The 25025-nt window shown below is 39.0% G+C and overlaps 2 protein-coding genes across 4 annotated transcripts in view; one reads left to right on the forward strand and one right to left on the reverse strand.

Annotated features, from left to right (window-relative positions):
• PACC1 (proton activated chloride channel 1) overlaps positions 1-13383 on the forward strand; it is a 55847-nt gene extending 42464 nt beyond the window's left edge. For 2 of the 3 annotated variants that reach the window (XM_037824321.1, XM_037824326.1), the window contains 5 exons: positions 993-1144; positions 5949-6091; positions 7511-7655; positions 9163-9270; positions 11013-13383. In XM_037824321.1, coding sequence (XP_037680249.1) covers positions 993-1144; positions 5949-6091; positions 7511-7655; positions 9163-9270; positions 11013-11174 — 710 coding nt within the window. In that variant the 3' untranslated portion in view covers positions 11175-13383. Of the gene's footprint in view, positions 1-992; positions 1145-5948; positions 6092-7510; positions 7656-9162; positions 9275-11012 lie in introns of those variants that run through there. The other variant, XM_037824331.1, reaches the window with a different exon arrangement.
• A 357-nt stretch (positions 13384-13740) lies between these two features.
• PPP2R5A (protein phosphatase 2 regulatory subunit B'alpha) overlaps positions 13741-25025 on the reverse strand; it is a 132547-nt gene continuing 121262 nt past the window's right edge. Inside the window, exons 9-13 of the mRNA XM_037824314.1 lie at positions 17622-17672; positions 17215-17334; positions 17003-17130; positions 16069-16170; positions 13741-14950 (exon numbers count right to left, since the gene is read on the reverse strand). Of these exons, the coding sequence (XP_037680242.1) occupies positions 14818-14950; positions 16069-16170; positions 17003-17130; positions 17215-17334; positions 17622-17672 (534 nt within the window). The 3' untranslated portion in view covers positions 13741-14817. The remainder of the gene's footprint in view (positions 14951-16068; positions 16171-17002; positions 17131-17214; positions 17335-17621; positions 17673-25025) is intronic.

The raw sequence follows: 25025 nt of genomic DNA on the forward strand, positions 1-25025 counted from the left end.
AGAGGCCCTGCTTGGAGAGCGGGCCCCCAGGCTGCACTGTGGATCTCTCCTGTCCTTTTGGCATCTCCAGTACCAGGGTGGTTGGTCATCTCTTCTGCCTCTCCGTTCTGCCCAGAACATACTAACTTCTGCTCTGGGGCAGTGGTGGTGGCCCTGGACATTCCAGAAGCCATGGGAATGAAAGAGAGGCATGAATCTGGCATGAGCTCAGTTTCTGCCCACCCTGGTGAGAACCACCTGCTCTACCCAGGGCTTCTTGACAGCCTCTAGCACAGCCAGGTCTGCCTGTCATAGCTCCTTCCTTGTCTGTGTCTCTCTCTCCTCTTTGTCCCTCCTCTCTGTGTGTCTGCTTCTGTTTCTTTATCTGTTGGTTTTACTTTCTGATTTTGTTCTCTTGGTCTCAGTGAATGCTGCTGTCTCTGCTGCCATGTGTTGCTGTCTGTTTCTGTTGCTGAGGTTTAAACAGCTGGCAGTAGAGCCTTCGACCAGGTGCCTTGGCTGGGGGAGAGGGAGACTGTTGGGGTGTGATGCTCACACTTGAAGCTCCCAGGCAGAGCAGGAGAGGAGAGCCACAATGACTTGGGGAACCTCACAGCTTCGAACTTAGTGAATCTGTGGTGTCTGAAGGTGCCAGAGTGATCAGCAGTGGGGAGCCTCAGTCAGTCAAGAGCTGCTTCCCTCGGAGCGTATGGAGCAGGGTTCTGAAATGGAGCAGTGTTTGGTGCAGACATTGAGAATGCAGTATCCCAGGTGAGGAGGGGGCTTACTGAGAGGGGCTTGTCTCCTGCACAACAGGAGGGCCTTTTGAAGGCAGGGAATGTGGTTCCCACTCTCTAGCTCTAAAATACATTTCTTTCCCATTCTCTGCAGAATCCCTGAGAGCTCTGAGCATGGGTTGTTGGTGGGAGTGAAAAAATGTGTGTGAATTGACATTAGGAGTGTGGTTCAGGAATGTGACTTGACATTTGCCTTTCCCTGTTTGTGCCCCTCAGGTATTGCCCTGTACCCCGGCCAGGCCCAGTTGCTCAGCTGTAAGCACTATTACGAGGTCATTCCACCTCTGAGGAACCCCGGCCAGCCAGGAGACCTCAGCTGTACCACCCAGAAGATCAACTACATGGACCCCTTCTCCAATCAAACCATGGTAATGCCCTTCTATCCCCGTGCTGGGTCTAGGTAGTGTGCTCTGTCAGCCCTGCACCTGCACCAAGGTCCCTTCTTTTCCATCTTCTTTCTCCCACGGTTGCCTTCTTACACTCCCATGGTTTGGGTCCTTGATCCTGAGCAGACACGAGGTGCAGCAGGTGGAGAAGTGGCCATGGCTGGCTTACCTCCATTGAGGAAAGGAAGCGAGAAGCCTTCAGCCTTCTCTGAAAGACACAGGAATTCCTAATCCCACATAAGATCCTGTCCTTGATCTCAGGATTAGAGGGGTTAAGGGCAGGGCCAGTGTGATGTGGAAAATGGTTCCCATACCTGGCTGGTTGATGGAATCACTGGGATACTTTTTGAAAATACAAATTCACAGGTTCCATGAATCGCAGTTTGTGGGGATGGGGCCTGGGAATCCATACTTTGAAATAAATCTGTTAACTTAAAGAATGTTGGTCTGGGAATGAGGGTTGCGGGCTGTGGCCCTGGCTCTCCGTTCTCCCCCCACCCACAGCGCAATTGGGATCTGACGACTGAGTGATGGGGCCTCCCTTTGAGTCAGGGAGGTTTTCAAAAAGGAAAAGAAACATGCATAGGGCTTGGAAGGCAGAAAAGAGTTTTGTATTTATATTTTTTAAATCCCACATCCTTGCTTCAGAAAGTATTGAAAGGGACTGAGTAAATTTTTCCAGGTCAAACAGGAGGGAGAGATTGTCTCAGCAGAGGAACACTACGTGCCAGGATGTTAAGGGATGAAACAACATGCTGTGTTTGTGCCTCTGGGCAAAATTACAAGTGGTTTGATGTTTCTTGAGGGTCAGGTACCCCTGGAAGAGCGGAAGGAAATGAAGCTGTGGGCATAAGGAATGGCCAGATGAGAAAGGCATGGGTGTGGCACTGCAGAGCTTGACTTGCCCCACTGGTGATAGGGAACTGTTAGTGGGTTTTAAGACAGGGGACTCATACTAAGATTTTTTTTTTTTTGTTAGTGTGTTACTCAGGGCTTCCTCCTAAAATCTGGCTGAAATGATTCCCCACTCCTGCAAGAAAGAAAATAGAAAATCAATAATAGCCCTGTAAACTAAGAAAGGATAACACCAATGAACCAGAAATTTTGAGGAACTGATATAAAATATAAAATAGCAGATTGGCTCAGATTAATGGAGCAAATAAATAAGAAAACCCATAATCCAAAACAATCACAGGAGATGACTGTTGTAGAGGTGAACGCTCTTCTTCCAATGCCAGACTCTGAGATGGCACATTCCAGGAGCAGAGGCGGCCATGGGGCATCATCAGGATAATAGTTACCACACTGCCTGTTGGCCTCTCAGGATAGACAGAGTTGCTGGGGGTGGTGTTTGCTTCTGGTAAAAGGCCCCGGGACAGTTCTCTAAATAAGCTGAGGGAAGGTTCCCTGCTTGGGCATTAGGGCAGAAGAGAGAAACAGAGAACTTGGAATTGGTTCTCCACAGTGGACAAGGAGGAGAGAACAAAAGAAAAGAAGTCTCTTCCCAGAAGTGAAATGCGTTAGAGTTCCCAGCCTGCTGGCATTCCCTGCCCACTCCCACAGAGCATCTACCCACTGCCTATAGCACTCAGCCTAGTTGATGAGAATGGAGTTAAGGGTCACTAGATGTTTGCACAAAACCAACAACATTAAAGAAAAGGGCCTCGATGAACAAACAGAATGGACTCTAGAAGGAATAGGGAAACCGCAGCTGATTTTTCAAAGGAAAATAATTTTTAAAAAATTCTTATGTAGAGCTGTATGTAAAATAGAAAGGGTCTGTCTGGATTCCCAGCTCTCTTCATCCCCTCTGGAAAACACTAACTGAGCCACAGCATGCGTAAGTTGTGCAGCTACTGCCTGTTCCCTGCATGTTCATCCTCTCCTGCTCCCTCCAGTTGAGGATGCGTACTAACAGTCAGTGTCCTCAAACTAGTTTATGCCAGTTGTACTTACTACATAATTTAACTAAAAATTATTAAAAACCCATGAAATAAAAGTAAAAAAGAAGAGTTGTTTTCCATGAAAAGAAGTTGAATGCAGTTACTGCCTCCAGCTTTGGGTGATGGTTAGTCTTCTCCATTAGTTGTAGGGTGGCTTCTTGCAGCCCACAAGCTATAAATAATAGAGAAGTTATCTTCTCCCTAATCGTCATGTTCCGCACCCCAAACCCATATACCGTAGTGGAGGAAGAATAAGGTAACAGAATTCCCATCAGGAAAAGGGGAGAATCGGGCGTGCACAGCAGTTCCTGGATGGAGTAATGGATCCTCCTAGGCAGTAATTGTGAGATGTCTTGCTGTGGCACTAAGTTCATCCCTTGGTTAGACCTTATTTCTACTCTCTCTATAGCCCTGGCCATGTCCTATGGGAGATTTTTTGTTGGTTATCCTAGGTGGTCATATCTGAAGTGGGCATCAGAAACTATGCCCTTCTTGGGGCTACACAGCTTTTGATGCCCACTTCCTGCTTGTATAGGTTTGGGAGTTACTTTAGGATAGACTTGAAGATGTTTGTTATAATCCTTCTCCTCCCCTGGCCCCTTTTGTTTGCAGTAAGTATCTTTAGAAACCTGTAAGCTTCTGACTGTTTGCTTCCAGTCAAATCCATGTGAAAGTGGCCATGGTCAAGGATCTCCTGTTCATCCTTTTTGAATCTTCAGATTCTTGTTTGTCTTCTGGTGTCTTTTCTAGGCCCATCCCTTGTACTCTCAGTTTAGTGGTAGTTAAGCTTTACCAGATGTTCTGCGCTGGCACAGTTGAGGCTTTCCACCTTATGTATCCATATCCTCGCAGCCCACCTTTTTTTCACTGCCTAAATATTAAGCTAATGGCTCATTTTTAGGTTTTAGTTACCATAGTACTCCAGTTCCAGATAACAATTTACATATTAGTTACAGTATGAGCTAAGCTACTGTTATTAAAATACCTCCCAGAAAACAGTGGGTGAGACCAGGTAGAAGTTGATTCCTTTCTGGTAACAGTCTGGGCACACAGGCAGTGCAGCAGTTGCAGCACCACCCCAAAGGATTGTCCGGTGACGGCTTCCGGCTTGTCACTCTGCCACCCCCTGGGTGTTTTCCTTGGTTCACATGGTCAGAGCTGGCTCTCCAGAGTGGGCACACGTGCTCATTCCTGACAAGGTGAGAAGAAGTAGAGGGCACACAGTTCTCTTTTAAGGAAATGCTACAGGAGTTGCATGAGATAGTTCCCACATTCCAATTTCTTGGCCAAGTCCAAGGCCAGCAATGAAGCTCCAGCTGGACATTCTGGAGGAGGCAGTTCTAGCACTAAAGGAAGCAGTGGATAATGGAGACTGGAGACAGTTAGCAGTCTGTGCTTAATGTAAAACAAAAATGTTATGGAAAGGTTGAAAATAAAAGATTGTGGACAAAGACCTCTTATGCAACAATAACCAGAAAAAGCGGAGTGGCAATATTAATATCAAGTCAAAATGGAATTCAAGGTGCAAATGATTAAAGGGGATGTTTAATATTGATAACAAGTCCAGCTTTACTTCTTTCCACTAAGAAGATTTAACAGTCTTAAATCTTTATGTATAAAGCAGCATGTCTTATATATAACATAAGCAAAATCTGTTAGAAATAAAAATTATCATGACTTTAGAATATGATTTTAACATCTCAGAAATTCACAGGCTAGACAAAACGTAATGATAAGCATTGACTAGTACAATTAATAAATGTATTGTGTGAATATGTGTTGTGTGTATGTGTATATGTATATATATGTATATATAAATAAATAACTTTGTTCCTGGAAAACTATTCACTTCTTCCAATTGTCTGTAGAGCATTTGTAAAAGTTGATGTTATAAAGATATTTTTTTCCGAATTAATCTATAAATTCATATCATCACAGTTCAAAGCCCCAATGGATTTTTTGGAATTTTATAAGCTGATTTTAAAGTGCGTTAAGAGTACATGTACAAAAATAATAAAGACAAGTTTGAGTTGCGGAGAAAGAGTAATATGGAGAGGACGTGTTCAGTCAGATACCAAAATGGTGTAAAACTACAGTAGTTAGAACAGTACAGCATTGGCACAGCAAAGACTAACTTGTGGACTGTATTAGGGTCAGTAGCAGACATATATGCTGATTGTATACTTGAATTTAGTATAGGATGAAGGAGTGAATGGGGAGCTTTAAGACGTGTCTGCTCTTTGAGTTGGGAGGGAAAAGTTAGATCCCAGTGTTACACCATATACAAAACTTAAAGCCAGGTATATAAAATGTCTAAATGTAAAAACTATAAAAGTACTATAAAGAAATACAGGAGGATATTTTCCTTAAACAAAACCAAGACACCATAAAGAAAAAGATTTACAAATTTCCTGATACCAAATTTAAGGCTTCCGTTTAACAAATGATATTAGAAACCAAGTTAAAAGTAACAGACTGGAAGAAAACATTTGCACATATAACAGACAAAAGTTAATGTCCTTATGAAATAAAGATCATCAATGACGTACCATAAAAGTGGGTGAAGGGTGTAAGTCACACGTGATCTGGTCAGGCGTTGGACGGAAAGCACTCCCCAGGGCCGACAGGTGTCCACACAGGCTCACCGAGCTCGCACCCTTGGCCTGCCACCCGGAGTAGGAGATCTGCCCGCTGGTAACTTTGGAGGCTGCTGGTTGACGAGCTATGGGCTTCCCAGTCGGTGCTTCTGTCCTTAGACCTGGAAGCCTCTGTGTGCCCGAGCGAGGGCAGGAAGAATAGTGCAGCTTTCCCCAGGGCTAAGATTGTGCCCTTTGTCTCTGCAGAAATCCGCCCTGGTCGTCCAGGGACCCCGGGAAGTGAAGAAGCGGGAGCTGGTCTTCCTCCAGTTCCGCCTGAACAAGAGTAGCGAGGACTTCAGTGCCATCGATTACCTCCTCTTTTCTTCTTTCCAGGAGTTCCTGCAGAGGTGACCTTTTATAGTTCACAGTAGGCTTGCTATTCACTTTTTATCTTATTCCAGCCTTGCACATCTGTAGGTTGGAGATGTGGGGCAAGGCTGCTAGATTACCCACTGGCCCAGAAAAGGACCAGCCTGGAAAAAGACTTCATGAGCTCAGTTGGTCCATTTGTCTGCCTTGCGTCTTAACTGATGAAACCTCATTACAAAGCTGAGCCATTTTGGTATGGATGAGTGTTTTGAGATGCCGGGTACATAGAGCTGTGCCCTCAAGAGTAGAGACCTTGAGTCCTTGAGAGAGAACTTGGTCTGGCCGTTTGCCTGGGCTGCTGAAGAGAACAGGAAGCTGCCTTTGATTTTGAGAGTGAGGGTAGGCCCCTGTCTGTGCCTCAGTTTCCCCTGCAGTGTGCATGGGAACTATGGCATGCCCTTAGTGAGTGCTCAGTGTTTGCCATAAATATTTTTAACAGGATGTAAGTCTGACAGCTGCTCTTGGTGTTCACTTATAGTGGTGAATGTCTTAGACCATCAAGAAGTTCTTGTCTTTCCCACCTTGCTGCCTTGGGAATACTGAGGTGCCATCTCTGGGGCCCAGTGTGCTTCTTAGTGGCAGTAGCATTTTCTTCATCTGCTCGAGCTGTGTGTGACTTAGTCCCTCCTAGGGTTCCCTGCAGAGCCCTGGGGCTCCATTTGAAGGAAGGTAGGGAGCAGCTGCCCTTGGAAGAGGGGCTGTTCCCCAATTGAAAATAAACGAGCTGCCTCCATTCCAAAGGGCTGTTTTGCTACATCCTTCCCATTCTGGAGCTCCAAGCCTCTGCCTTAGCCTCTTCTGCCCTTTTCAGCACCTAGAATTCCCTCTTCTTTCACTTCTTAAAGCTGGTTTGTTTCTCCTTCCTCTTGGAAGACTTTCTAGACAATCCCCACCCCCCACCATGTTCCTTCCATGAGCTGCTTCAGTACTGCATAGAGGTTTCTGTCTGCTCTGTGGGCTTTATGATTATGCTGCATCTGTACCACTGTGCAGCAGACATTGTGGTATCCCTGCAGGCTGAGAGCTCCCCAGGAATATGCCTTCCCCCTCTGGGCCCTCCAGAAGGAAGCTGACAGGCTAGTGAGGGCAACTTGGGGTCTGCTGAAGTCATGCAATGCTGATTTTGGGGGGAGCAGGTTGTAGGAATGATGAGGTGGGAGGCAGAGAGATGGAATTCTCCCTTTGGGAGCATCAGGAATGGTCCATCATGCTCTTAACTTAACGCCGATGAGCACTCTCTCTCCAGTGGGAAACCAAGAAGTAGAGCCTGGAGAGGAAGCAGGGAGTGGTGCCAGCAAAGAAACAGCCTCAAAGTAGAGGCTGGAGCTTGGGTCTGGCCGTGTTTGAATAATTCTCCCAGGACCGGATTAACTTGGACCTTCTCTCTGTCCTCCAAGCCCAGACAGGGTAGGCTTCATGCAGGCCTGTGAAAGTGCCTATTCCAGCTGGAAGTTCTCTGGGGGCTTCCGCACCTGGGTCAAGATGTCACTAGTGAAGACCAAGGAAGAGGATGGACGGGAAGCGGTGGAGTTCCGGCAGGAGGTAGGTGGTTCTGGGCTTGCTTCATGTGGCTGGTGAATTTCCTACCCTTGAGTCTGGATGGAGGGAGGCTTTGCAGAGGTGACCTTTGAGCAGGATCTTCAAGATGAGTGGACCCTTGTCAATATGAGAAGGGACATGACTTGAGGATTTTACACAGTGTGCTAAGGCGTTTACATTTTCTTCTCTAGGCAGTCTTGTGACAGGCGTTGTGTGAGCCTCTGGACTGCCTGGAGAGGGTGTGACAGGAGACTGGTCTGTCCTTTTACCCTGTTTCTCCTTGGAGGTGTTCCATTTGGGCTGGACTCCAGGGGTCAGTGTTAGAAAAGGTCTGTGTTGGAGTAGAAGGAGAACTCTCCAACCATCCAGGCCACCATTGGCCAGAAATCATGCACTGGTCCAGTTGGAGGCTGCCTTGGGCTACTCTGGGAACTGATGCAGACTCTGGGTCTGCCCCTTCACGTGGCCTGGCTCCTAGGACTCTTGCAGGTTGGACAGCTTTGGGGACAGGCTATTTTTCCTCCCTTGGGAAGTAACAAATCCCCTGGCAATAGATTGTCTTAAAATGTTCCTATTTCATCAGATAAATGTCATCTCCTGGGTTTTTACTCCACACTTTTTCCAGGAACTCCAGGTTCTTTCTCATCTGGCCCCATAACGGCTCTGAGAAAGGAGGCTAAAGGTGTTTGCTCACCTTACAATGGAGTGTGCATCCCCAGCCTATCCTGGCTCTCCTGGTAGCTCCAACTGTGATGCAAAACCAAAGGGGCTGAAAACCCCAGCCAAACTATTAACTTGAGAAATGTTTTATGTGCCTTTTAAAAATTGTCTATATTGAAAGTCTTTTTGGCAGAGGACACATGAGCTTCTTGAACCAAAACTAAAAAATGTTTTCTGCGTGTTTTAGAATTTAAAATGCTTTCATATATATTATTTCCTTTGATCCTCCCCACATCTGCGTGAAGTAAGCATTTTGTTCCGTCTTTCAGGTGGCAAAGCTGAGCCTGTCTGCTCCCCATCACATCACACAGCCTCCTTAGTAATGGATAACCACATTCTACCAAGCCTAGCTAATAAAGATTTACAGTGGGGATCAGTTGGGTTGTACTTTGTCCCTCTATACTTGAAGGCTCTTAAGATCAAATATTTTGAAATTTGGGATGTTTTTGGCTCTTAAAACTGTGAGTCCTACACAGTATGTGAATATAGTTTAATCTTACTTTTAGTACAGATAACTAATGGCAGATTTCAGTGACAATCCAAAGCACCTATTGTATATCCAGATTCTTTGCATTTCCCCAAAGTACTATGGAAATCAAGATAAAGCCTTGGCTCTGGTACCAGTTTGAGGATCCTGTGTAGATGAGATTTTTGGCTTGCTCTCTCTCTAAAAGGTGGTGTGAGGAAAGCCAGAATCTAAGACTCCCTCACTGCCCTCTCCTTTCCAACAGCCCAGGCAAGGGAGGGGCGCATGGATTGGTTAACACTGTTTTTACTCCTCTGAATCTAGACAAGTGTGGTTAACTACATTGATCAGAGGCCAGCTGCCGAGAAAAGTGCTCATTTGTTTTTTGTGGTTTTTGAATGGAAAGATCCTTTCATCCAGAAAGTTCAAGATGTGAGTATTATTTAAGATTACGAGAGCAAACTCCCTCCCCTAAAGCATTTTGGCTTATCTTTTCAGGCTGATAAGTCTAACCGGTTTCTCATCTTCATCTTTCACAGCATGCATCATAGTTTGAAATCTATATATTTTTTATATATAATTTATGTTTATCTACTCTTCATTACCAGACTGTTGTCTCTGTGAAGGTGGGGACTTCATCTTTTTGTTCACCACCATTTATCCAGTGTCTAGCAGAGTGCTCAGCAGTATATTAATTGAATGAATTGAGTAGAAAGCATTAAACTGCTACCTAGATTACTGCTATGGGAAGCCATTCCTTTTTAATGGTTCTCTGTAGGATAAAGATGATTATTTGTGGTAAGTCAAAACAAAGTACAAATGAAAAATTAACAGCGTATCAGTTAATGCCAGATGCTCAAGCTCACAGTCTCAGAAGGGGAGGAATAATGGGACAGCTTTGCTAAAGGAACATTTGTGACACACTAACCACAAGAAATAGTCCCAAATCTAAGTGTTGGGCATCCAGATCACAGCAGAATGTCCTGATGCGGCCAGGGTTTACGGGAAACTGAGACTTAAATGTGCGCTTCCAGCCCCCAGGTAGGGTCTGTGTGATACGGATGCACTCCACTTCCACCCACCACCACTCCACCACTGTTAATTATGAATAGGCAGGGCTGTGCTTAAAGAGGCTTGTGCGGAGGCTTACTGAATCAAGACTCTAGGTGGAAGAATATTAGCCATTGGCTCTACAGATAAAACGTATGAACAAACATTTTTTAACCTATATATTCAGAATAAGGCCGCTACTATTAGCCAAGTAAAATCCCGTAATAGTGGCAAGTTTTACATGTGTGGTCAGTTTCACAACAATCCTAAGGTAATGGTGGTGGTATTTTTTTTTGCATATCTGAAAAACTGAGGTTCATACTGCCTTAGGTAACCCTGCTGAACTGGGACTGACAAGTGTTCTACTTTACCATGCTGGGAAATTAAAAAATCCAAGATATGACCTCTGCCTTAACGAGTTTAACATGTAGTGAAGGAGCAACCTACAGCTGTAAAGCTACTAATGCTAGACAGTAACTGCCAAAGCAGTTTCAGAATAAAGATCTCTGCTAACATCCAGAGAGGATTTTGGGTTAATGGTCAGAGAAGGCTTTGAGGATGCTTTGAAGAATTAGTAAATTTACATAGTGGGAAAGAAAAAGCATTGTAGGATAGTATGGTAGGCAGAGGAAATAAGCAAAGAAAGGCCTGGAGGCAGGAATCTAAGAGGCTAATTTGGGAAGAAAATAGTCCAACTAGAGAGGAAAAGTGTAAAACAAGGGTAACTGAGATAGGAAGAAAACAAGAGGAGCCAACCTTCATAGAAGTAGGTATAGTTTAGGGAAATTTATCTCAAAATATGGTCACTTTGGGATTAGGCCAAAAAAATTAAAACTCAGTACTTGTGTAGAGCTTTTTTTTAAAAAAAACAATTTGTACGTTTTTTTCCTTTCAGAATCACTTTATTGTAGGGAGGGGCAGTATTTTTCTCCTTCAGCTGTGCTGTGGGCATTAAAGGTATAGTTCGAATGAAGTATAGAGTTATAGAAATTTTAGAACCTAGGTGTTTTTCTTATAGCCCCAATAATTAGGATGGGGGGAGGTTCTTGACAAGAACACTAGTATGACTTAAAAATCAAAATTGAAGCAAACCAAGCAAACCAGTGCTTATTTCTGTTTTACAGATAATCACGGCCAATCCTTGGAACACGATCGCTCTTCTCTGTGGGGCTTTCTTGGCACTATTTAAAGCAGCAGAGTTTGCCAAACTGAGTGTGAAATGGATGATCAAAATTAGGAAGAGATACCATAAAAGAAGAGGTCAGGCAACGAACCACATAAGCTGAAGTTACCTTGTGTTGCTAATAGAACTGTCCAAATCAGTGGAAGTTACACTTCTGCTTTGATAAACTGAACTACCAGCAATCCTGTACTCACTTGAAGAAACGGGGCTTTGCTGGGAGTAACAGCCTGTCAAACTGGAACTTCTAACCTGGCTCAAAAAAAGGCTGTTTAGAGCCTAATGGAGCATATCCAATGAATAATCTAGAAGTTATTTAAGTATTTAAATTATTAATGAACATTTTAGAGTTGTCCAATGAAGGATGAATAGGTTTTGTGGAATATGGAAATGGATATGTATCAGGTTTTCTGAAAATTTTACCCAGTTGTGGAAGATGCCTTTCTTCCTATTTGATTTGGTGAACAGTTAAGCTCTAGTTTAATGAAGGCTCTACGTTCTACCTTAGGTTCCTCCCTGAAGTTTTCTGTCATCTTTAAAAAGCATATGAGTTTCTTTTTCCAAAATCTTTGACTACTCCAAAATCTTTGACTATCCAGATGTGGGTCATGCTTTGATCTACACACTGCATAGGAAGAAAAGCAAGACCCTCCTCTCTATTGTCATCTGCCATCTACAGACAAGCTCATTTGCTAAAAATTAAGTGAGACATTTTTAAAAGACACTAGAACCTAGTAATTAAATTTCTCATGGACTAGCTACCTACTTATCTGGCTAAGTACACTTGTTGGTGCAAGTATAAAAGTTTTGAGTGATTAACACTCAAAAGCACTTAGGACAGATGTACATAGTAGGTGCCTACTCAGTATATTTTGATGATTTCATTAACAGGTAAATACATACAATAGGAGTGTGTATGCCAGTGTGAATATATGATAAATCAGTATTTTTCATTCTGTGACCTCCCAAAATAAAAGGTAGCATGAGCCTGTAACTCCTGAGATGGATCAAGGTTTTATATAAGGTATGTTGTAACTGCATACAGGGAAGTAGATTGTGCATGGGACTGATGGTGGATGGTCAGGAAGAGTGACCTATCAAGTTCTATGAGTAAGCTATGTTGACCTGTCACCACATCCTATAAAACCACCTACCTGAGAAAGGGGCATTTCCTTGTATGACCCTCAAGCCTTCAGCCTAGCCTTTGCCAGAGATGAGTGTCTGTAAAAAACCAGTTAGGTATTTTTCTCTTGGTAGCCATTGGCTGCCTTATTGAAGGTTTATAAAAATTGTTGCCAGGGTTTTAGGTTATTTACTTTTGTCCTTTGCATCCAAAGAGGACTTGGTAGCATTTCTTCAATTTTTCATCTGGCTTTAGATAATTCAAAGAAAATCTTCAAATGTATGAGTAGGGCATTTTTATCTCATATCAAACTTAGCAAGAAATCTTGTTTTTTTTTGTTTTGTTTTTGTTGTTGAATTATTAAAGGTAAACTTGCATAAAGAAATATTCCATTACTTTTCTGCTTCATGGAAGCATGAGAAATAAACTTTAGTGACGGGCTCCTGTCTTTAAAATCTTACCATATGGCAAATGCAGAGCCAGGCATAAAATTTATTTTTATAAATACTTCTGAAACTTTACATTAATAGTATTGAAAAACAGGGATTTGTTTTTAAGGTATTCCTAAAGGTATCACTTTTAACGTTACTTAAATATCTATCAAAATTTGCTCCAATGAACATACTAAAATGACATTTTCTATATTGTGGAACGTTCTGAAGACTCCTAGATGTGCTTTAGAATAACTAGTAAGTAAGTGAACAGTTTTAGCTATTTGAAGAAAAAAAAACATAAAATTTTTAACTGGTAGTTGCGGCCTGTTAAAATCCACTCTGGCTGCTCTTTAGTAAACAAAATATATGCCTATATATAACCTATCACAAAATAAAAACTTAGACCTAACCTTCACTTTTTGGAAAGGCAAGTTCCATTCTGTGTTTCGTAGATGGATTGTTCTTTTAACTGTGCTGTCCCCGAGCTGCCGGTGTACTGGCTGGCTTTGGATCAGTGTGGGGAAATCTGGAAGGAACACCCTGATTTAGATGGCCGGGACAAAGTGGCTGGCTGTTCAAGACCAGCTGCTTGAGACTGCTGTAAAAGTATAAGCCATTGTACCTAAAGGAAGAGTTTCTCCTCAGGCCACAAAGCAAAAGGAGTTTCTTTCATAATGACCTAAAAGTAGTATGTGAATTTGTGCTCGAGTTTTTAAATGAATGTTAAAGAAGATGAATTAAACATAAGTAGTTGAAAATACTTCATAATAATGTCTGACTCTGCCACAGTCCCTGTTTTCCACAAAAAACGATGCTATTATTATTGATTGAAATTTATCTTCTTTGGTGTATTTTAATTAAAACTTACATTTAAAATAAGTTAAACCTATCCTCTGAAGAAAGAAAGAAGGCTATACTAGGACTTAGAATTTCACACAAATATTCTGTAAAGCAGATATACTTTGGTAACTGACACACCACACGCTCCCTAATTAGAATACAATCCCATAAATTTGTCTTAAAAACTTCTGTGTATGTGCATATGTGTGAATTTAGAGAGGGGAGCAGACTTCTGGGTGTTTAAGCTTAGAGATGAACAATAGCAAGACATAAAGCAAAATACAAACATAGATTTTATTAAATGCTGCTCAATCCCCCGATGAAGATCTTTCATTACAAAACAGTTTTCCACACAACTGCAAGTTGAGATTGGAATGGTACTCTGATAACAAAAGATGTGAGAAATACTTGACTAAGTAAAAACATACAAGACCTCTATAGTCCACTTTTTTAGAACTCTACAAGAGGAACGACTACAGTTCCTTTAAATAAAGCCAGGCAGTGACAGCTAGTGTGCTGCATCACCACACTGTGGGACTCAAAACCGCCATCATGGAGTCAGGAGGGATGAGGGGAAGGGCAGATTGTGAGGACTGGAAAGGCCCTGCCTTCAGTCTTTGATAGAGGAAGAGGAGGAATGAATTAAGAGTCAAGCTGTGTCTTTGTTCACCTGAACTAACGTCTGCTAATCTGTATTCATTGTTGGGAGTTGTACACGAAGGGGGATATTCTTGAGAAACAATCTGAAGAATTTTGGTTTACTTTCCCAGCTTTTATTTATATTTTGTGCTTTAAAAAGCCTGGAGATTTAAGTTTTTTTCTCAAATTCCAGAGTACAGTAATATCTTTATTGAGGGAGGGCTGAGGGCAAGTAAATCCTCCCATCATATTTCTGAGAGAGACAAAGGGAGGGGTAAGGATTATACCTTAGTTTTATTTTAGGAAATACTCTTTCTCCTAGAATGTAACTAAGGTCTGCAGCATTGTGAAAAGCACATTATAAAAGGGAAAAAATGTACAGAGCAGAGTACTATGTCTATGTGCAACACAATCAAAAAAAGAATTCAAGTCATAATTCTCACCACTCCCATAATTATCTCACTCATAAAACTCATTTTTTTGTGAAACTTCAGAAGTGACACGATACAATGATTAGACAAAGGTTACAATGTCCTGTGGCCATAATATAACATAGGGCTGTTTAGTCCATATATTTTTTCATTTACAGTTGCTGGGGGTGGGGGGCTTTTAATTATATTACATTGATGAGGTTTTGCAATTTACATATTTCAAAAAAGTGTACAAAACTGTGCCTATCCAGCAGATGGGGTAGGCTTTTTTTTTTTTCTTTTTTATTCGGTACTTGTATTGCTGAGAATACTGTGCATATTGTAAGGACTGTTCTGCTTTTCTAGAGCTTTCTTGAGTTTCAGTTCCTCTAATTTTTTCCATAATTCTTCACGTTCCAATTCCTTCTTTTTCTCTCTGTAGACAAATCAAAATGTTTGTAATCAGAATTTTTTATTTCAGAGTCTGAAAGAAAGGTGCTGTGTGTGGCAGCTTACTGGAGAACATATTGTTCATCCACATTCCCTTAACTTCCTCTACTAAAGCATTTGTGTCCAATTATCTGGAGCACCCAATTTCTTGTCACTCTCCTACATGTAAGTCTGTGCATCACAAGTACCCACTGAAAACTGTTACTGACTTTCCTTCCCCTACATACAATATGTTTGTGCTTTATAGTTTACAAAGTACTTTTACATTAATTTCCTCACATAAACACCATGTGGTCTCTGTGGGAGTATGATCTTATAGCCAGGCTTAAGGGGGTGGCCACTCGGTCATTCTGGAGCCCTTTCCACTTTACCACACCATGTGAAATCCACATCCTTTTGTTCCATGTTTCTAGCCACTAACCCCCTTTATCTTATTTACTGTCTCTTACATGCCAAATTAAAACTTTGAAGTTTGAATAATCTTTTTCTCGAAAAGAGATCATCACTGAGCATTAGGAACTCACAAGAAGCAAAATATTACTAGTATTCTGCACCATATCATTATGTGAGAGTTTCTTTTCAAAAGAGAACCATGCTGACTTTAAAATAACAAATTGGTAAAAATCTACAGCTGATAAACTATCAAACTATTAATGCAAGGAGCAGTTGAAGAATAAAGTTCACTATGAAAACCCCTATGGACAAAAACTTATTTTCATAAATAATAAGAAATCAACTGGAATACATTAATATTTAAAACTCAGCAAAAATTTAATATACAATGCAAGTGCTATAAGACTAATGAAGCCTAAGGCTCAGAGTGAGATAGAGAGGATTTATGATCCACATTAAAATCATAATCTTAAACCATTAAAGGAAGTAAATTCTATAACAACCATAAATAATAAATGCTATTGCAACTTCTGCTTAACATATCTGTAAAAATACCAGGGCTAGATATTCTGGAAATACATAAAATATTAGAAACTTTCAAATTGTAATGCTTAATGTGACTGGTGACTTCTTAAGCATTAAAGAAGATGTCTATTGAACTGAACTAACCTAAAATGTATAGATAACTTAGTAATTAAAAATATCAAATACCTTTGTCTTTCAGCTTTGTATGAGCTAGTAAGGTCATCAAAAAGCTTGCCATTCATTTCCATTAGGGTTTTCAGCACATTGTATACCAGTGCCACAATGGTCCTAAAATGAAAATAAGCCAGTGCTGGGTTACTGATGTTGCTAACAGACAGGAAATGTAAAACTATCATCTCTAAAATGGACTAAATGTTTGCTGATTCATTTAATAGACTTTAGGGATGAATAATTTGCTCAAGGTCACACAGCCAGTGGTGGGAGAGATGGTCTGTCTGATTCCAAAACTTTGTTTCCATGTATCATTTTTACCCTAGCTAAAAATATTCTAGTTATCTTCATTTTCTCTAGAGTCCCATGTATAAAACTGAGTAACAGCATTAGAAAAAGATGAAACTGTAATAACTTGTAAGAAGAAAATTAGAAAGCAGGATGATAAGGATGTCATAGAAGTTAAACAATATGTACATTCTCGGTGTCGCTTGTGTGATCTTAAGCACTTCAGCTTTTCCCTGGGATAATACTGTATATAGAGGTGAGATTAGATATTGGAGTAGATCAACAGAACTCTGCATCAACATAATTTGTGCATCCTCCACAGACATTGAGTTGGTCACCAATAGGGTTTGATCATACATTTGGGTGCAGAATGTTATACCAGGTAGTCCTACCTTCAAGGAGATTTGCAGTTTTAAGTTAAAGACCATGTACTAAATGACATACAGACATATTGCTTTACAACTTTATAAAGCTATATGTATTTAAAAGGTATATGTATATAAAATACAGAGCAGAATAAAACTGGGTGATGTTAAACCTTGGAATCCAAGTTCCAGATCTGTATGGAAGTATGATTTGGGAGGTCAAAGGACAAAAAGGTTTTTTTTTAAAAAAAAAAAACAAAAACCACAAAAATATGACCAACATAAAAGATACCTACGGATTCCAGTGTTCTTTGGAGATTTTGTACAAACTGCCAAACATAATTGGCAGAATTTTATCAATATTCTCCTCAATCAGACTAAGAATATATTCATTATTCCAGAAGTACAATGCCCTTTCTGCAACCTAAAGAAAAAATTTAGAAATGTCAGAACCAAAAGAGAAAAGAAACAATATAAAATAAAAATGCTATCAGTGAAAACATCATACCTGAAAATGAGAACTGGATACACACTTGGATATCTGTTTAAAAAGTGGCTCTTCAATTTTTTTGAACTGTGTTGGTTCAATGACATCTAAGATTTCTTCAATTTCTCCTAAAAACATCACCTAGGTTAAAAAAATTTTCTTTTGAGAAATGATATATGAAAAAAATAACACAGAAGCTGTACAAATGAGAGGGTTAATACACAAATTTATAGTGTGCAAAAAAGGTCTGGATGATATATGCAATTAAATACAATGCACAGCTATTCTACCAACTCTCCCTAAAACCTTACAGAAAATTGCCCACTCTGTAGCACTGTCAATACAGCTAGTCCCAAAAAAGCATAGTTTATAACCCTAGGCTTGAGAAGTTCTGATAAAATGCACTACATTTAGTCAATAAAACCCACCTCTTTCTGACTGCATGTTTTTGGCCAAAATTTCAGCAATCCTCTGATCACCTGCAAAAAAGGAAAACTTTAACATGAATGTAAAGAACGAAGCTGGCTAATCCTAGTAAATTTTCAGTAACCATGATTAAATAAATCAATATTAATTCTAGAGTAGATCAATATTCTTAATATCTAACTTCCTGCTCACCTTTAGGCTTTTAGTTCAACAAATGTTTTCTGAGTACCTATTATGTACCAGCCGTTGTTCTAGATGCTAGGGACATACTGATGAACAAGCTAGCTAGATGTGCTCCTTGATTTTCATGGAGCATATATTCTAATGCAACAGTAAGTGGGCATTCAAATTGATGAATAATGTTGGAAAGGAATACCAGAATTATATTTATTTAAGTATATAATACACACCACTAAAAAACAGCTGAAAAACAATGGGAAGGAAAACTGAGTATGTGGCCAGCTAAAAGATAAATATTATTAAAAATACCTTCATAAAACAAAGTAACAGCAATAATCACCTAAAAATAATAGGATATATGATATGTTTCATGTACAAAAACTATAATGTACATAAGGAATAAAATCTGCAAGAAATGTTTTAAGACATGAAGAAAACTAAAACTACTGAAGATCACGGAAGACTAATAAATGAGAAACATACAGATATTTCTACAGTACTTAACCTATAAATTTAATATAATTTCAAATACCAACTGAATTATATTTTGGATTTAGAAACATTCTAAAATTCATAAATGTAGGCAAATATCCAAGGATTTAAATTTTTTTTTGGAAAAAAATAATTGAATGGAACCTGCACTACAGATAGCAGCAGTTAAAACCAAGATAATATTAGCATGAAAACTGACAGAGGAAACATGATAAAAGTAGCATTTCAGTTTCATGGGAAACTAAGTAGTGGTACCAGGACCAGTGACTCACCATTTAGAAAAAAGATTTATTTCCTTTGGTAAGCAGACTCCTGAGATGATTCCCCATGATCCCTGCCCTCTTGTATTTGTGTTCTTGTATGATCCCCTACCATTAATGTGGCAAAAACAATGGAACGTCATTTCCACGAGTGGGTTACAAAAGAGTGTGACATATCTTGCTAGCAGACTCTCTATTACCTTCTTAGTTTGCAAGCTTTGATGAAGCAAGATGGCATGCTGGTGAGGCCCCCATGACAAGGAACTGAGAATGGCCTCCAGGCAACAGCAAGCTACGAACTGCCTGTGGTCTAGCAGCACTTGAAATGAAATCTGCCAAGGAGATCCTTCCCCATTTGAGCGTTTATTTGAGACCCAAACCCTAGCCAACACCTTGATTGCAGCCTTGTGAGAGATCCTGAAACAGCTAAATTGTGCCCAGATTCCTTTCCCACAGAAACTGTAGGATAATATGTATTCTTTTAAGCCACTAAATTTTGTGGTAATCTGTTACACAGGAATACAAACTACTACAGTGCCTTACTCATCACAGCAAAAACCAATTTCAGATGGTATAGTGAGTGGGTTGAATGGAGACCCCCCCCCCAAAAGCTATGTCCATATCCTAATCTACAGAACCTGTGAATATGACCTTATTTGGAAAAAGGGTCTTTGCAGATAAGTAATTAAGTTAAGGATCTCAAGATGAGATCATCCTGGATTATCCAATTGGGCCCCAAATACAATGACAAGTGTCCTTATAAGACACAAAGGACAGATAGAAGTAAAGGAGGCAATGTGACCACAAAGATTGAAGTAATGTGATGACAAACCAGGGAATGCCTGGAGCCACCAGAAGCTGGAAGAGGCAAGTAACATTCTTCTGTAGATGTTCTGGAGCCTTGATTTCAGACTTCTGGTCTCCAGAACTGTGAGACAATAAATTTATCTTGTTTTAAGCCACCAAGTTTGTGGTAATTTGTTACAGCATTCCTAGGAATTAATACAGATGTAAAAAGAAGATGTAAGAAGATGTAAAAGTAAAAACCAAATCCATAAAATAACTAGAATAAGATACTAGAAAATATTTTTATAATCTCAGGGGAGAAGGATTTTTCTTAGCATGATATCAATGCCAGAGACGTAATGATGAATCTATTCATCACTGATCATCTATTGATTTTACTAATAAAACTATCTTTTTAATTCTGTAAGGCAAAGATTAAAAACAGTATATTTAAAGTTAAAAGAAAAACTCCAAATGTGCAAAAATATTTGCGAAATATAGGAATAAGATTAAATGTAGACAAAAGACAGGAATATAAATGATCAATAGACATAAAAGGATGGCTCCAATAGATTGATAGATAGGTAGAATGCTATGGCAAATGTGGCAAAATGTTAAAATTGGTGGCTATGGGTACGTAGGGGAATAGGCTAAATTGAGGTTCTCTGTATAGGGTTTGTATTATTTTTATAAGTGTCCTCTTAAGTTTGAAAGTATTAAAAAAAAAAAAACTTTAGAGGAAGGCTCAATCCCTGTCACAAAAAAAAAGTCAATTAAAATAATATTTCATGCCCATTAGACTAGCAAAGATTTAAAAAACCTAATATTCAGCATTGTCAAGGGTGAGGGAAAACAAACATCTTCACACTCATGATTGGAGTACTAAATTGTACAACCCCTTTTCGGAAGGTACCTTGGAATATGCTGAAATTTGCATGGACCCTTTAAACCAGCAACACGGCTTTTACATTGTAAATTCTTTCTTTCTTTATATGGTGTACAGTGTAAGGGTTTTTACACATGCATAGACTTTTGTAACCACCACCATAGATAGGATACAGAACAATTCCAAAACACACAAAAATCCCCTCATCCAACAATAGGTTTTTAACAATGAACTTCAGTAACTCAAATATCTGTTAATAGAGGACTAATTAAATAAATCATAATCCACATAATGGAATTTTATGCTACTAGTGAAAAATGAAGCAGATTAATATACAAAGATATCCATATTATATTGAGAAGTCAAACAACCTGGTCAGCACTGTCCCACTGTTTATTTAACCTACACATGAATATATAGAAAAAATTTTCTAGAAATATATTCACCAACTTATATAACAATGGGGGTTTATAATCTCTAAGGGACAAGAATTCAGGGAACTTTCACACTGTTTTATATGTTTTTGTATTGTGTGAACCAGTTTAACACATACTGCTTTTACGAATAGAAGTGGCAATAGAAGTCATTTCCATTTTAGAAAATAACTTCAATGCTAGATTTAGGTATATAGAAAGGAATGTAATAAGCTAGCCAAAGCTCTGTCTTAAAATTTGTAGGAAGCTTTGATATAAATACCAGGCTTCCAGAAAATTAGTATTAAAACTCAAATGCATGTTATATAAAATGGCCATAATTGTGGTGCTGGAATGGAATACAACAGAAACGGCAAGATCTCCATATCTAGAGGCTTCATTAATTCAAAAACCTTTTCCTTCGTTAACTTGGACATTTTACACTACTATCACATCATCCTGCTCCTATTTCCATTCATCCAACTCAACTTAAACCAGATACCTGGCCACCATCTCTCTAATTTACTTAGGTAAAATTAAATTTTACTATTTACCAAGTATGAACCATGACTTACAGGTTTTCTTTTTCTAAATTTTAATGGGAATTATCATGGATTTGCATTGAGTTTTAATCTACTTCAAAGGTTATGTGGTTTCATGTATAAAATATTGGGCTCCTAAATCTCCTGATTTGTCTTTTTTTTAAAAGCCATTTTATTGAGATGTATTCACATACCATACAACCTTCCGAAGTATACAGTCAATGGCTTTTAGTATAATCACAGAGTTGTGCATTCATCACCACAATCAATTTTAGAACATTTTCATTACTCCAAAAAGAAACACCCCATACCCCTTAGCAGTCACCTCTCAATTTCTCTATCCTTCCCCAGCCCCACATAACCACTAATCTAATTGTCTCTATAGATTTATATTTACATTTTATACAGATGGAATCATACAATATGTAGTACTTTGTGTCTGGTTTCTTTCACTTAGCATAATGTGTTTTTTTAACTATTGTTATTTTTTTTCTTAATTAGAAATTGTATATTTATATAAAAGTCATGTAAGAAATACAGCGTTCCCATGTGCCCTGCCCCGCTATTGTTGACACTTTGCATTAGTATGGTACCTTTGTTACATTTGAAGAAAATATTAAAATATTACTGTTAATTTAAATATTACTAGAGTCCATAGGTTACATTAGGTATATTTTCCCCATATACCACCCTATTATTAAACCTTGCAATAGTGACACACATTTGTTATAATTCATGAAAGGACATTCTTATGTTTTACTACAGTCATCATCCACAACCCAGGTGGACTGTGTGACACAGTCCCATGTTTTATCTTCTAACCTGCCCTCTAGTAACATACATGACCCAAAATTTCCCCTCAGCCACATTCACAAACATAATTCAGTGCTTTTAATTACACACACAATAATGTGCTACCGTCATTACTATCCATTTCCATACCTTTATAATAAACCTAAATAGAAATTCTGCACAAATTAAGTATCAGCTTCCCATTCTCTAACACCAATCCATCCCCAGTTACCTATATTCTAGATTCTAACTCTATGAGTTTCCTTATTATAATTAGTTCGTATCAAGTGAGATCATACAATGTATTTTCTTTTGTGTGGCTTATTTGTGGCTTTTTTCACGCAATGTGATGTCTTCTGGGGTTATCCCTGTTGTCACATGCATCAGGACTTCATTCCTTCTTACAGCTGAATAATATTCCATCATATGTATATACTGTATTTTGTTTATTCGTTCACCTGAGTTGCTTCCATATTTTGGCAACTGAATAATGCTATGAACATTGGTGTGCAAATGTCTGTTCGTGTCCCTGCTTTCGATTCTTCTGAGTGTATATCATGTAGTGGGATTGCTGGATCATATGGCAGGACTACATTTAGTTTTCTGAAGAACTGCCAAACCATCTTCCACAGCAGCTGCGCCATTTTATATTCCCACCAGCAGTGAATGAATGTTCCTATTTCTACACATCCTCTCCAACACTTATAATTTTTTTTTTAATAATGGCCATTTTCATAGCTATGAAATATCTCATTGTCGTTTTGATTTGCATTTCCCTAATAGTGAGTGGTGTCAGCATCTTTTTATGTGCTTTTTAGACATTTGTATTTCCTCTTCGGAAAAATGTGCATTCAAGTCTTTTGCCATTTTTAAATTGAGTTGTCTTTTTATTGTTGAGTTGTAGGATTTCCTTAAGTATCCTGGATATTAAACCCTTATTAGATATGTGGTTTCCAAATATTTTCTCCCATTGACTGGCTGCCTTTTCACCCCAAAGGCCTTTGAAGCATATTAGTATGCAATTTTGAGGAGGTCCCATATGTTTCTTTTTTCTTCTTTTTCTTGTGCTTTGGATGCAAAGTCTAGGAAACCATTGCCTACACAAGATCCTGAAAATGCTTTCTACATTTTCTTCTAGGAGTTATATAGCCCTGGTTTTATATTTAGGTCTTTGATCCATTTTGAGATAATTTTTGTATAAGGAGTGAAGGTCCTCTTTCATTCTTTTAAATATAGATTTCCATGTCTCCCAGCACCATTTGTTTGAAAAGACTATTCTGTCCCAGTTGAGTGGAGAGCAGCCTCGCAGTATCTATTGGCCATAGATATTTCTGAATTCTCAACTCAATTCCACTGGTCAGTATATCTTTCTTTATGCCAATACCATGCCATATTGACCACTGTAGCTTTGTAATATGCCTTAAAGTTGGGAAGTGTGAGTCCTCGAACTTTGTTTATGTTTTTCAAGACTTTTTTTTTGGTTATTTAGGGCTTCTTACCCTTGCAAATAAATTTGATAATTTGGTTTTCCCTTTCTTCAAAGTAGGCTGTTGGAGCTTTGACTGGGATTGTGTTGAATCTGTAAATTAATTTGGGTAGAACTGACATCTTAGTGATATTTAATCTTCCAATTCTTGAATATGGAATGTTTTTCCATTTATTTAGATCTTTGATTTCTTTTGGCAGTGTTTTCTGGTTTTCTGTGTAGAACTCCTGTACATCCTTGGTTAAATTTATTCCTAGATATCTTATTCTTTTAATTGCTATTACTAAATAGAATTTTTTTCTTCTCAGATTGCTCATTACTAGAGTATTCTGATTTTTGCATTTCAAGCTTGTATTCTGCTACTTTGCTGAACTTGTTTATTAGCTCTAGTAATGTTGTTGATTTTCAGGACTCTCTCTATATAGGATCATGTCATCTACAAATAGTGAAGTTTTACTTCTTTCCAATTTGGATGCCTTTTTCTTGCCTGACTGCTCTAGCTTGAACTTCTAGCACAATGTTGAATAACAGTGGTGACAGTGGGCATCCTTGTTTTATTCCAGATCGTAGAAGAAAAGCTTTCAGTCTTTCACCATTGAGTATGATGTTAGCTGTGGGTTTTTCATATGTGCCCTTTATCATGTTGAGGAAGTTTCCTTTGATTCCAAGTGTTTTGATAAAACACAGAAAGGACGCTGGATTTTTTCAAATGTCTTTCATCAATTGAGATGATCATGTGTTTTTTCCCTTGGATGTTAATGTGTACTATGTTAATTTTCCTGTGTTGGACCACCCTTGCATACATGGGGATAAGACCCACTTGATCATGGTGTATAATTCTTTTAATGTGCTGTTGGATTCTATTTGCAAGTATTTTGTTAAGGATTTTTGCATTTACATTCATCAGAGAGATTGGTCTATAATTTTATTTTCTTATAATATCTTTATCTGGCTTTGGTATTAAGGTGATGTTGGCTTCATAGAATGAATTGGGTAGTATTCCCTCTTCTTCAGTTTTTTTGAGGAGTTTGAGCAGGATTGGTATTAATTCTTCTTAGAATGACTGGTAGAATTCACCTGGAAGCCATCTGGTCATTGACTTTTCTTTGTTGGGAGGTTTTTGATGACTGATTCAGTCTCCTGTAATTGGTCTGTTGAGGTCATCTATTTCTTCTTGAGTCAGTGTACGTTGTTTGTGTGTTTCTAGGAATTTGTCCATGTCATCTAATTTGTCGGCATGCTGTTGTTTATAGTATCGTCTTAAAGTATCCTCTTACGATTCTTTTTATTTCTATGGGGTTAGTAGTAATGTGTCCTCTCTTATTTCTGATTTATTTCCATCTTCTTTCTTTTTTTCTTTGCCAGTTTAGCTAAGTGTTTGTCAAATTTATTGATCTTTCCAAAGAACCAACATTTGGTTTTGTTAATTCTCGGTATTTTTTTTTTTTTTTTTTTATTTCTCCATTTCATTTATTACCACTCTAATGTTTGCTATTTCTTTCCTTCTGCTTGCTTTGGAATTAGTTTGCTGTTCTTTCTCTAGTTTCTCCATGTATTTGTTCTGTTCGG

This window comes from Choloepus didactylus, chromosome 2 (genome assembly GCF_015220235.1).
Source record: "Choloepus didactylus isolate mChoDid1 chromosome 2, mChoDid1.pri, whole genome shotgun sequence".
Taxonomy (NCBI): domain Eukaryota; kingdom Metazoa; phylum Chordata; class Mammalia; order Pilosa; family Megalonychidae; genus Choloepus; species Choloepus didactylus.